Source organism: Anabrus simplex, chromosome 13, assembly GCF_040414725.1.
Source record: "Anabrus simplex isolate iqAnaSimp1 chromosome 13, ASM4041472v1, whole genome shotgun sequence".
NCBI classification, from domain to species: Eukaryota; Metazoa; Arthropoda; class Insecta; order Orthoptera; family Tettigoniidae; genus Anabrus; species Anabrus simplex.
Genome location: NC_090277.1, coordinates 38,904,145 through 38,918,377, shown reverse-complemented (window position 1 = coordinate 38,918,377; position 14,233 = coordinate 38,904,145). Strand labels below are relative to the sequence as shown.

The following is a 14,233-nucleotide window of genomic DNA, read 5'->3' as shown; positions in this document are numbered from 1 at the left end:
TTCTCCCCAATTGTATCCCCCGACCCAAAGTCTGAAGCTCCAGGACACTGCCCTTGAGGCGGTAGAGGTGGGATCCCTCGCTGAGTTCGAGGGAAAAACCGACCCTGGAGGAAAAACAGATTAAGAAGAGATCCAGCAGTAACAGTGAGAACATTTAGACCTATATTAATTTCAGGTAGAAAACAAAGTGTACCTGTACTGCAATTTGCGTAATATTTTTGTTCACATTTTTAAATAACGTTCCCTGAAACGAGACTAGAACTCACGTCTACGACGCTCGCAGACAAGTACGATGACCACTATGCCACAACTCCTAAATATATACGCCTTGCATTGGAATCGGGGTTTCATCAGTTTTTCAGAAGTTATTAGGTTGCGGACCTGACATGTTTAAGTAAAATTTGTTCGCCTCTAGTGTTATATCACCTCCACTTCGTCCGAAGCGGAGGCTTGTAACGACATCTGACCTCGAGACACTTTCCATGTAGGCCTAATTGTAGGGGCAAAAGATCTTCGTAGGTCGACGTCCCGAACAAATAGTATTTTTTTTAAAAGAAAAAAGGCCTAATTGTAGGCGACTATGTTCACGAGGGCAAGAAAAGAGTGTGTAGAATTCTACAAAGAATTATTGCTGCCATTGCAGCATTAACAAGGTACTACATTATTTTCCCCGCAATAAAAGAATGCCCGAAAATCATTCAAAACATATCAATTATCACATTTTCCCGGTGATGTAGGAACCTTAGATTGCACTCCTACAAGAATAGGCTATATAGAATGTTGTGATATAACAGTTCGTTATTTCATTTTTTAAGCACACTCGCATAATTTTAAATTGAAACTATAACAACATTTGTCTCGCATTCATCATATTAACGCTGTTGTTGCCTCTTACTTGACATGTTTACTTCTTAGCGGTCTCCGCTAACCATAACCTATAATAATGTCAACCATGTGTCTGTGTGATAAAATACTATTTCAACACGCCACTAGGAGCACTATATGTAAAGAAACAAAAGACGCTCACTGCCAAACGCGTTCAGAAATCTTACGGAAATGTGTTAATTTGTCTTTAACAATTGTTTCGTAACAAATGTTGGAAATGTGTTCGTGAAACAGAGAACCTTTAAACGAACTGTTAAATTAATAACAATTGTTAGATAACATTTGTTAAGCAGAATTTAACATAGAGTTGAAGAAACCGGGCCTATATGATTATGTACCTTGTATAACTTAACAATGCATACTAGAACCATTGCTGTAACATTAGCTTTTTGTATTTTCTGAAAGACCATACCTGACAATAATGTCCAAAAAAGTCTAATACAAAAAAATGAAAAATAAAATATTATTTTGAAAGATAAGTACAGGATTTTAGTTTACATTGTTCACACAGGTATTCTGAGCATTCTTTGAGCAATTTTAAGGTTGTACAAATTATCAAGGAAAAGCATGATGAATGTATAACTTAGTCCAAAATTTTTAAAATGAATTTTTATTAACATTAATTTGCTAATGTTCAGACAGAATACTTAAAAGGAAGGACAGTACTATGAGTATGCGAAGTTTTATTTCAGCAGAACTAAGGGATGAGGTAAATATATTTAAATATCTGCATATTTTTACATCCACAAAGGTATACCTCCCCCTTAAATTATTAGAAACTGAGGTTAAACAATGTCATCCTGGTATCCCCTACTTCTCTTACCCTCCATAACAGAGTCCATTATTCTCCTAAGTAAACCTATCCTCCTCCATTCTCCAGATGAAACCCATCACCAAAGCCAATTTATATGTACAGCTTCATCGATCAAGTTCATCCCTAAATTAGCCTTTATCTTCTCATTCTGAGTACCCTTCTGCTAATTCTTAACTGAGGGAAATTTCTGGCACACTTTTACTTCCAAAGAATAGATGAAAAATTAAGACTCATTAGAATAAATTACTTACCAACTCACATTGATGAGGAAGCTCTTGTTCACGTATTACACGCATCTTCTCCTCCATTCTGATGTATTAATTAAGATCTAAAACAAAAAAGTAAAATGCAGGCTTGAATGAGTATATTTCAGTCCAGTGATAGGCAATACAGTAGTGGTAGTAAGCATTGTTTTAAGATGATGTACAATAAAGTAAGTAATTGCCCACTCTCAAGGAGACCTGGACATAAGAACCTACAAACATTTAGTTATTTTGAAGCGAACTTTTATTTAACCTCATGCCATACTTTGATAGAATGTTCCATCCAGCGAGTAAAAGGTGCAAATATACTTTGACGGACAGTTCTGTCCAAGCACATGGACTACCTAAAGACGCATATTTATGCTTACTGAGCCAGCAAGGTTTCTTCTGCAGGTTTTAAAACGTAACCAACAGATGACACAAATTACCTGAACTTCATTTTTGTATCATAAATGGTAATTCGCTCCTGGAATAGGAAAAAATAAAATGCACCACACTGCGTGTTATTTCTAAACAAATATGGCAGCTGCCTGGAGTGGAGCGGATGGTGCTGTTCACGATTGGCTTGCGAATATTGATATTGAGATTCACAACGACAGTGTGTGAATTATAAATAATTAATCTTCAAATGATATTGGTGAAGGTGAATCTTATTCTATTTCCACAGAGCCAGTGCCAATGAATAATTCAAGATTTACACAAGATGCAACAACATCAATGGGTAGGAACGTCAGTAATGACTGGATCTGGGAACTTCAAGCTAATAAAGTTACTGATGTCACATGTAAGCCAGTTTGCAAAATTCACTCTGTGGCAAAGAGAAAGTTACAAGATAATCCAACAGAACTGTAAATGGTGAATGAATTCCTAACCCCCCCAGATCACGTAAAAAATAAATCAATGCTTAAGTCTGTAAATATCTTGCTTCTTTGCCAAATTTCCCGCACAACGGTAATATTCCCTTGAAATCTCAGAGTCGATATACTGGCTACTATAACTAAAAAATACCACCAACTAAGAAGAAGTTAGAGCCGTCCAGGTGATGCAGAGTGGTGCAGCATGGGGACTCTGCAAGGATACCTCACTAGAGTACCTCAAACGAGAGGTTGCCTTGCATGTGGACACCTGTTTTTTTAGTGTCGCATACATTAGAGGACTTCTCCAAACCATAAACGTATTGTAGAAAGCAAGAAAAGTATTTTATGTGTGTGTAATAACCATGTATATATTCGCCTGCATTTCATTAAAAAGATGAAAAATTAAATAATACGTAAAGGCACATTAAAAAAAAAAACTGGCAGGTCAAAGAGTTAAACTTTTCTGCTTAATTTCACTATATTAGGTATATTTATTACAAAACTTGCATTCAACTTTGAATATCCTTCCCACTCCCAGCCCTTTACTAAACCATCATTGCCATAAGACCCGTCTGTGTCAGTGAGACGTAAAAAGAAAAACCTTTGGTATGAAATATCACTAACCTACAGTGAATAATTAGACTGAGCAATGCTAAAGTACATTTGAACCGTTTTGGAACTTAATTTACAGTAAGCAGTACCAAGTTCTACAATTCCTTTGGTTACTGGTTTGATGTCACACCAACTCAGACAACTCCCAATAGCAGATTTTAAACCCACTATCTACCCATTGCGACCTAACAATTACACTTGAACCATGCAGCCAATTATTTCTGCAGCTGAGAATAGGAGAGAGCCCATCTATTTGGATATGGTAGAGTATGAAGATGCATAGATTATCATTTTCCTTTTAAGTTTTCATGTTTGTACTCGTAACCTCTTTCTACATTGACTAGTCATTGTGTCCATCCTATACTAGGCTCCTACCTCTCTGTACATGATTGGTCTGTTCTCCTGCAGTTTCAGGCATGGTAAATGTGTTACTATATAATGCCCTAGTATTCTAACATTTGAGGGAAAGGTTGGAATCTCCTTCCGCTTGGTTGCTTAGTGTCCTTCTTTAGGTAAAGGTTATGGAGAGGGCTAATCTTCATTCCCTCTGTCCAACCCATCAGTTTTCAGTCTTTTTCAGGCCTAGATTTCTGATTCTTAACCCATTAACTGTCAATTTTTATTCTTGTAATTTAAACTGCTTTCAAAGTTTCTTAAGGCATCTAGTAGCAGAGAAAATAACTCCAATGACACGCTTTGACTTAAAATAATTTATTGTGAGCACCAAATGGAGATCAATAATAAACAATAAGAAACCAGTTGGGAAAACAAGATGCTATTAGATGTAATCCATAACTATATGAAACAAAGCAATTGAATTGAATTATAGATGTATAATACGATGACTTAAAGATCTTTTAAAAGCGCTGAGATGAAGAAACCACGGGAAACCAGTTTTCTTCCTACAAATAACACTCTACAACTGATAAGTTTTATACATTTCACCAGTCACTTCATGAACAAGTTCTGGAAATGAATGGGAAGAACAGGCAGAGACTGCCAACCTAAAAATTACTTCTAATGTCATGCAGTGAAGGAGCCCCCAAATGAGGACCATGACAGTTAATGGGTTAACATTCTTATAGTACCTAAAAATCTTCATCCAAATGACACTTTACCAAGAATACTCTGAACTTCTTCATTCATTGGATTCTTATTATTTAGCGTATGGCTTATACAGACAATATCAGTAATATATATACAGCTGAGAAACAAATTAATTTGTGCTTCACAATTGAATATCAAGTTTTTCAATCCAACGTACAGCTTCCGGAGATACCAGCAGGAAGTCATCTTCATCACCGTGATACACTCGAATCTTACATTCCCTGACGATATGATGAACAGTCTGGTGTGGAGCTCCGCAGTCACAGTCTGGATTAGGTAGCTTTTTCCACTTATGGAGAGCGGCTCTGCACCGGCCATGTCCTGTTCTGATTCTATTCAGGGCAGTCCAGGTCTTGCGTGGTAGGTGGGATCCACATGGAAGTTTGGGACCTGAGAAGAAGGTATGAAGGCGTACATCCATTGCTTCTTCCCATCTACTTTTCCACTCATCAAGAGATTTGAAATCCTTAGCATCCATGTTAGCAGCATCACGCAGAGTTGGATGGCGTGATTTCAGTCTATTAAGATTCAGAAGTGGAAGGTCACTATTCACGGGTAGACTAGGATTTCTTGAGATCTTGTAGAATTCCTTCATAAGGGCATTAGATCGGCGTAGATCAGGTGGCATTATACCAGTTAGCAGTGGAAGCCAATGAACTGGAGTAGATGTGATTGCGCCAGATATGATGCGCATTGTGGTATTAATCTGGGTGTCAACAAGCCTTGTATGATGACTGTTCATCCAAACAGGTGCACAATACTCAGCACTTGAATACACCAAACCCAGGGCTGAAGATCGCAAAGTGGTTGCTGAAGATCCCCAGGTAGTTCCACACAGTTTATGAAGGTTGTTATTTCGAGACGTCAACTTTTGTGTTAAGTTCAGGAGGTGTTGTTCGAAGGATAGTGTACGGTCCAAGATGACACCAAGGTATTTTGGGTTCCAGTTATGACGAAGAATTCTCCCACTGAAACTAACATTCAGTTTCATGTTCGCCAAACGATTACTTAAATGGAAGCAAGACACTTCTGTTTTACTCACACTGGGTTGAAGTCTCCAGATTTTGAAGTAATTTTCCAGTAAAGACAGGTCTTTGGTCAGAATCTCTTCAGTCATCTCCATTACCTGATCTTGTACAGCTAGAGCCAAGTTGTCGGCATAGCAGAATTTTCTGGATGAAGTGTCAGGAAGGTCAGAGAGATATAAGTTGAACAATAATGGTGAGAGAACTGATCCTTGGGGCAATCCGTTGTTCAGCTTCCTCTCCTTGCTTATCTTGCATCCAGAGATTACTTGGAATTTCCGATCACTTAACATGTTGTTAATCAGTTGAGCCATCGTTCTGCATGGTATGATACGAAGAAATTTGTAGATAAGGCCTTCCCTCCATACAGTGTCAAAGGCAGCAGTAAGATCAACAAATGCTACAGATGTTTTCAGCTTCATTTGATATCCTGCCTCAATGAAGGATGTAAGAGACAATACTTGGTCACAGCAGCTACGTCCTGGTCTGAAGCCTGCCTGTTCAACTGGAATATGCTCTAGGATTGCGCTACTTATTCTGTTATATATCAACCTTTCAAAAAGTTTGTAGCAGCAGCTAAGAAGGGCGATGGGTCGATAGCTTTCTACCTTGTTGCTGGGTTTGCCAGGTTTCAGAACAGAAATTATCTTAGCCTTCTTGAACTCCAATGGAAGTTGACCAGTCAGCAGGATGTCAGTAAAGAACTCTGCCAACCATTTCTTAGCATATCCTCCCAAATGAACCAGAAATTCTGCATGGATGCCATCGAAACCAGGTGACTTAAAAGGTTTGAGGTCCTTTAGTCCCATGTCAATATCTAGAACTGTGAAGGAACGTGCATATTCAGATGAGGGAGATGTTGTCTTTTCTTTTTCATTGGATTCATTTCTGTTCAACAAAATACAGTACAACATCTGAGTTGGGAAGTAATTGGATTACTTGTAACATGTTCTTAATCATTTTTACTTTTAATCAATACTTTTTATAAAAGTAACCTTTACTTGTAATTTACTTCTTAAAATAAAATTGTTATCATTACATTCTAATAACCATTACTTTCTAGTAATTTATGTGCATTGACCTGAAGCAGAAGTGGGGAAAAAATAAATTATGATGAAGATTTCTTGATTAGTTCTAATACAGCAGAACTAGCAGCTTCACCAATTCTGGATAAGGTGCTTTCTTTCCTCTCCAGTATTTCCAAAAGAAGTCATACTTATACCAATGATGTTCTTGAAATAAATCAAATGCCCTTATAGTGTCTTTTCACTAAATGGAAAGATGTACTTTTCATTAAAGACTTCAAGGCTTAGTAATGAGAATTTTAAGAACCAATTATTTTATTTGTAAAATAAATAACAAATTATTTGAAATGCTGAAAGACATTAACTAAATATCATGAGAAAACATCAATCTGTTAACAAAGGTGGCGGAGAGCTCAGTCATAGTGTAAAGTGTGTGTCAAGGCAAACTCGTAAATCTGCAAGATAAACAGCAACTAAGTGCCATTCGCAACCTAATCTCCATAGTTTTAATAATCACCATCCAAGACTGACAAAAATCATGACGCTACGGGATGTAGTTCAAAAGGTATCGGTAACTGAAGATGCAATGCAGCATTTTTGCGCCCAACTCAAGGAGGCGACCAGCAGCGCCAACCGGGAGGAGAAACTACAGCGGCTGCAGGAGGAGTTCTGTGAATTTCAAGAGAAAGTGTCTGGTGAACTGAAAGACATAAAAAACAATATTTTAAAAAAAGAGGAAAAGCTGGACGAGCAAAGTGAACGGATGGACGAAGCAGAACAATATAGCCACCGAAACTGTCTAATTTTGCATGGCGTTCCGGAAGCACCAGGTGAAAACGTGTACGCTAAAGTATTATCAACTATTAAAGAAAAACTGGATATCGAGCTTAATAAGTCTGACATTGACCGTTGCCATCGCCTAGGTGTTCCAAAGCGAACAATGGCTGATGTGGTTGCCACGGGTAAATGCCCTTTGATTATTAAGTTCCTGCGGTACCAGGATCGTGACCGCATTTGGAGGGCTAAACGTCGGCTAAAAGGCACGCACCTTCTCCTGATGGAATCGCTCACGGGTACCAGGAAAAACATTTTAAATCGTGCACGAGATCACTTTGGCTTAAATCATGTCTGGAGCCAGGACAGTCGCATTGTTGTGCTATGAGACAATGGACGAAAGGTGTTAATTACCACAATGGTACAACTTGTTAGTTTAATGTAAAACACGAGTGAGCATTGACACAGAGTCATTACTGAGATGGCATTAATGCATAATGTTGTAGTTTTAGGTAAATGTGCGTGTATGTGTGTGAGTGAATGTGATTGTGCCCCTGGAAGTACTTGTGGAGAAAACAAGGTGAGTAAGCAGAAGTATTTTCTAGATAATGGCTAGTCACAATACAAATGTTATTTCTACCGAATGTAGTGACCTTGATGTCAGTGACCCGCTCCCACCCCTTCCCAGTCGTCCCCTCACCCTACTCTTCAACAGCGTCAGCGCGAAACATTCTCAGGGAAAGTCTTTCAAGATATCGGCGAGCCCTACAGTGTTATCATATTAACGTGCAATCGTTAATGGCTCACACTGACGAAATACAATCCCTCTTTCATGATAGTAATACCTTGCACTGCATATGTGTAACTGAGACTTGGTTACAACTCTCACTAAACTCAGGCCTTGTTGAATTAAATAACATGACTTTACATTGTCTAGACCAAAGAAAACGTATAGGGGGAGGGTGTGCTATATACTGTCGTAATGATCTCAAAAGTAAAATAGTGGCTACTTCAGACCAGACAATTCCCAATCGACCTGAGTTTATGTTTATAGAAGTTTTGGCTAACAATCAAAAAGTACTGATCGGAGTAGTTTATAAACCCCCAGGCGTAAGACATCTATCGGACCTTGAAATTTGCTTAGCCAAGTTAATTCCACTGTATGAAAATATAATTATACTTGGAGATTTTAATACAAATCTGCTGACTGCAACAAACGACTCATTACATTTACAAAATATGTTCTTTAGCTTAGACCTGAACATCCTACCTCTACTAATCATCTACATACAGTACACCGGACGACTCATACTTTGATTTATGTCTCAAGTATTATTACAATATTATAAGTCCACCTGTTCAATACAATACAATATGATCCACTATTTCATATGGTCAAATATTTTTTGTACATAATACATAAAAGTCAAAGGTACATGTTTCACCCTCCTTACGGGCATCATCAGCCTATATCAATCTTAAAATAATACATTTACTTATAAATTATAGGTTAAAATGTTGAAAAATGGTTTCGTAAAACATTAACAATAACATCTAAAACAACGATAATGCACCAAAGTATGTTAAAAGAGGGTGAAATTAACAGTTTTAAAGATTAAAACGTGATTAAACATGAAATTTTGAGAGTCTAAAACTAAAATGGATCCATATTTTTATAATATCATTAAGACTGTGAAGGCCTTGAGTATAAATACAATCATCAAAGGGGGATGTTTCTTCAATTCATACTTTGATTGACTTGATCATAACTAACAATACTCAGAAAGTTTTAAATCACGGACAGCTTGCAGTGTCAGGTATTTCTACCCATGATCTAATATATATCTGCTATTCATTAAAGATGCCAAAATATGAAACTAAATATATAACACACAGGGATATAAAAAATCTGGACAAAGAAGGAATACGACACGAAGCATATTATCTGTCGTGGAACGATATTTTACATGGAGGATATTGACGAAAAAATAAATAAACTGTCTGATCTGGTGTTAGAACTGTATGACAGATTTGCTCCCAAGAAAGAGATCCGGGTAACTCGACCACCTTCTCCGTGGTTGACTAGTGAGATTAAATCAGAAATGGCAAAGCGTGACTCGTGGTACAGAAGGTTTAAACGAATGGGTAATGCTAATGATTTTGAAAATTACCGCGTCCTCCGCAACAGGGTTAAACAGTTAATCAGAAACAGTAAATATAAACACATGTCAAGTATCGAAATGCAAGAACTCGACAGAAATATGGAAACAATTATGAACGATGGGTATAGGTCGAAAGTTATTAAAGCAGGTGCCGAATGTATCCCTTGATGACTTAAATTTACACTTCATGTCGGCCGAATCCACTGTAAGAGCAAATAATAATAATAATAATAATAATAATAATAATAATAATAATAATACAGGCACAAAGTGGACTGAAGACAGGAAAAAGAAACACAGTGAAACAATGAAAGAATACTGGAAGAAAAGGAAAGAACTAAGGAGGAACAATTGAAATTGTAACGTGGTCCTTAGAAGGCCGGAACGCAAGAAGAAGATGATAATAATAATAATAATACGGTAATAATAATAATAATAATAATAATAATAAGAAGAAGAAGAATGATGTTCATTTTATGCCAATTCAAGATACATTTGTGTTTAAAGAGGTTGGTATAAATGACGTAAAACGAGTTATGTATTCTCTCAGATCAAATGCTGCTGGACACGATGGCATACCTCTGTATTTCTACAAATATATCATTGGCGCCATTCTGCCGATCGTAATACACATTATTAACTACTGTTTAACACGAGGAATTTTCCCTATGGCATGGAAGGATGCCCTCGTCATCCCAATCCCAAAAAAGGATGGACCCAGTATTCCTTCAGATTACCGACCAGTTTCTATCCTACCACCCCTGTCCAAAGTGCTGGAACGCCTGGTACATCAGCAAATCCTTACGTACTTACATAAATATGCTTTACCCGACTCTTAGCAATCAGGCTTTAAGAAAAAACATAGTAGCATGACAGCTCTGCTGAAAGTGACAGATGACATTAGATATGCAATGGACAACAAACAAGTGACAATACTTACTCTTTTAGATTTCAGTAGCGCATTTGATACTGTCGATCCTACGTTGCTTCTTACCAAATTACAGTCCTTAAACTTTAGCCAGGAAGTGCTGGAATTTTTCTATTCTTACCTTACAAACCACCGGCAGTGTCTGGTTGCAAATAATAATAAATCAACGTGGCGAACAAAAAATATTGGTGTTCCACAAGGGTCAGTCCTAGGCCTTCTCATATTCACTTTATATATAAATGATATCACCAGATCAATTAAGCACTGTAAGTACCATCTTTATGCTGATGATCTGCAAATTTATTACCACACTAGAACTAATAATATACAACAAGCAATATGTAATGTAAATGCTGACCTTGAGCAAATTAATAGCTATGCAATTAAAAACAACCTTAAATTAAACCCCCATAAAACGCAAGCCATTATCATCGGTACATCAAAGAATCTTCACATTTTAAAACAAAATTGCATTCCTCCTGTAACTTTAAATTATATTGTTATACCTTATTGTGAATCAGTTTCTAACCTTGGTGTTATTATAACGGAAACTGTAAACTGGTCAGCGCAAGTTAAGAATATCTGCAAAAAGGTTTATTGTGGCTTGCACCCCTTAAAACGGTTTGTGGCTTGCACCCCCTAAAACGGTTCAGAAATGTATTCCCTCGATCACTAAAAATTCAACTTGTTCGGTCATTATTATTTCCCATTTTTGATTACTGTGATGTAATTCTTACGGATATAACAAAAGAATTAAGCTTGAAACTACAACGCACTCAAAATGCTTGTCTTAGATATGCTATGGATTTACGGTATGACGCTCGAGTTTCTCCCTACTATAAACAATTATCTTGGTTACGACTAGACGACAGGCGTAAACTACGTGCAAATACTCTTGTGTACCAGGTACTTTCGGAAGACATCCCTGCTTATCTCTCCAGCAATTTTCGTCACCTTGGTTCTTTACATCTCCATGATACTCGCTCACTGTCCCTCCTAGAAATACCTGTCCACCGAACAACCACATACCATCGATCATTTACTATCAGCGCTTCAGGATGGTGGAATGCCCTTCCCAAAGACATCAAGGATGCTGCATCAAAAAGTATATTTAAAACCTCCTACCAGCAGTTCCTCGTTAAGTGCTTCCAGCAAGGTACCTGTATGAGTGGAACGAGTGATTGTGTGTGAAAATGATACGAGATTATTGCACAATAAATTAAATATTGGTTTAATATGATAATTTAAATTAAAAACATCCATATTGTATTTACGAAGTAGAAGTAGCCTAAAAATAGCTAGTAGTAAGTACAGTATTTAACTTGGATCTAGTATTGCAAAGGTACAATTAGTTAAATTTCATTTAATATTTTTATTGAGCTTACTAGTATTTTTATATTCATATTTCTTTCATTGTGTATTGAAATTTTCTTTTTTTCTTTTTCAAACCTGTATTATGTAGGCAGTTACTTTTTCTTTCTTTCTTCTTTGCGTGTATATATTAATATTTTTGTCTTAAAAATTAGTGTTATTTGTAGTTCTTGGTATTTTAGGTTAATCAATGTCACTGTATGGAATAATAACAATATATGTGTGGTTAAGTGCAAGAAAGGGCCAAGAGCCCTAACTTCGCCACAGAAAATAAAGGCTTTATCTATCTATCTATCTATCTCTCAATTTGCAAGTTCCAAAGTATCATGTTTAGTCTCAGATAGTGATGATAGCTACTTAATGTATCTATGCAAAAACACACACATACATAATGCAGTATGTCTAATATATTTTCCTTGCAAACTTTTTTGTTACAATAATAATTAAACTTATATTTTAATGGTCCACCTTTTCAATACTATATTATGCAATGTTTGCATTACATTTTTTAAACTTGGAACTAGTTCGGCCCTGATTGGCCATCGTCAGCTATAATATAAAATAGTACAAATGCATCTAATGACTAAAACAAATGCGCAAACACAAATTACATTAAGAGTTAATAAAAGAATGATCTATGTACAGAACACGTAAAATATGAAATTAAAATAAAACTCTAAAGTCCTTGGATGCATTGCATCATGTTATTGCTTCTTGTTAAAATATGCTGATGGGTATTGTCAATACAGCACATGAAGATATGATTAATAGCTGGCAGTTCATAGAATGCAGCTGGTTGAAATTCATAATTCAATGCGGTGTCCATAAAGTTAACCTTTAGGTGCGACATGTAGTGAGTTGCCTACTGTGTGCCTCACTAACAGGGAGGAGTTGAGATTGGAGCGTGTAGAGAAATTCAATGTCATTGCCCAATTTGTCTATTTTGACTTTTAAACCTAAATATAAATAGGCTTTTTGTTTTACCTGGTTGGGTGCATAATCATAGGATATAAATAATCCAATCTCAACTCCTCCCCGTTAGTGAGGCACACAGTAGGCCACGCACTACATGCCGCAACGAAAGGTTAACTTCATAGACACTGCACTGAATTGCGAATTTCTACCAGCTGCATTCTATGAACTGCCAGCTATTAATCAAATTTTCGTGTGCCGTTTTTGACAATACCCAAAAGCATATTTTAACAAGAAGCAATAACATGCTGCAAAGCATCCAAGGACTTCAGAGCACTATTTTAATTTCATATCTGACATATTCTGCACATAGTTCATCCTTTTATTACCTTTTAGGCCCAGTTTCTTCAACAAATGTTAAGTGTTAACTCTGCTGTTAATGAGACTTAACATGTACCTAATTTAACAAAATGGTTATCTCATCAAGAATTGTTAACTCTAACAAATTGTTAATACTTGTGTTAAATTAACCTGGCAGCAGTCCTGTGTTAAAACTCTTAACAGCTGCTAAAATTTCAAAATGGGGGGATGTAGAAGACGTAAGTTTGAAGCTTTACTACTGTATGAAGTCTATTTATAAACTAAAGAAGGCAAAGGACGACCCATACTAACAAATAACGACTTTTTAGAGTTGTCAGAAGAAATATTTCTGATTACCAAAGCAATAATGAACGAGGTACTAGACGATATTGAAAATAGGTTAGAGTTTTCAACAGATTGAAACTTATCAGTATCTCCAGTGCAGCAGTTGCTGATAGATTTTACAAGGAGGGGTCAGACCCTGTGTCCAACCGATTTCTACGAGCTAATGTACCTGTTGGGGGACACTCAACAGTAACTCATGTATAAGGGTTTAGATCAATACGCTTTTGTCTAAAAAAAAAGACTAATGTCATGATGCAGGATCCACTTCGGACCACATGTAGGTGATAGAACACTAAAATGCGAACACATTTTACTTAAACTTGTCAGGTCCGCAACCTAATAATTTCCGAAAATTTATGAATCCCCCCATTCTAATGCAACGCGTATATATTTGAAGAGTAGGAACCCAGACAAGTGGAGCAGTAGCCAAATGGTCTTTGCACTTGTCACCGAACCACGACGATGTAAGTTCGAGTCTCACCATAGCCATACTTTTTTATAAAAATTAAATTATTATTTCAGGGAATGTGAAGGTAAAAATGCAAATAAAATTAATAATCAAATTGCAGGGAACTTTATTTTCTACTTCAAATTAATACATGTATAAATAGAATGAGAATGCAGTCGTATACTCATTTCACAGAAATGCCAGATTTTTGTCTGGACATTAAAATACACTTAAAGAATAGAAATTGCAACACCATGAAGGCATTAGTCGTTCGTATTGATTTTCAAGCTATGGAACGATACCATGTAGGTATGTAAACCATCAAAGTTTCAGACCTATTGGATT

At 36.6% G+C, this 14,233-nt stretch overlaps 1 protein-coding gene across 5 annotated transcripts in view; it reads right to left on the bottom strand.

The window, feature by feature from the left end:
* LOC136884700 (zinc finger protein 714) overlaps positions 1-14,233 on the bottom strand; it is a 242,411-nt gene that overhangs the window by 212,532 nt on the left and 15,646 nt on the right. For all 5 annotated transcript variants that reach the window (XR_010861407.2, XM_068229978.1, XM_067156976.2 and 2 more), the window contains exon 2: positions 1,951-2,027. Coding sequence is in view for 4 of the 5 variants with exons in the window: in XM_068229978.1 (XP_068086079.1) it covers positions 1,951-2,007 (57 nt within the window). In the remaining variant the exon portion in view is untranslated. The remainder of the gene's footprint in view (positions 1-1,950; positions 2,028-14,233) is intronic.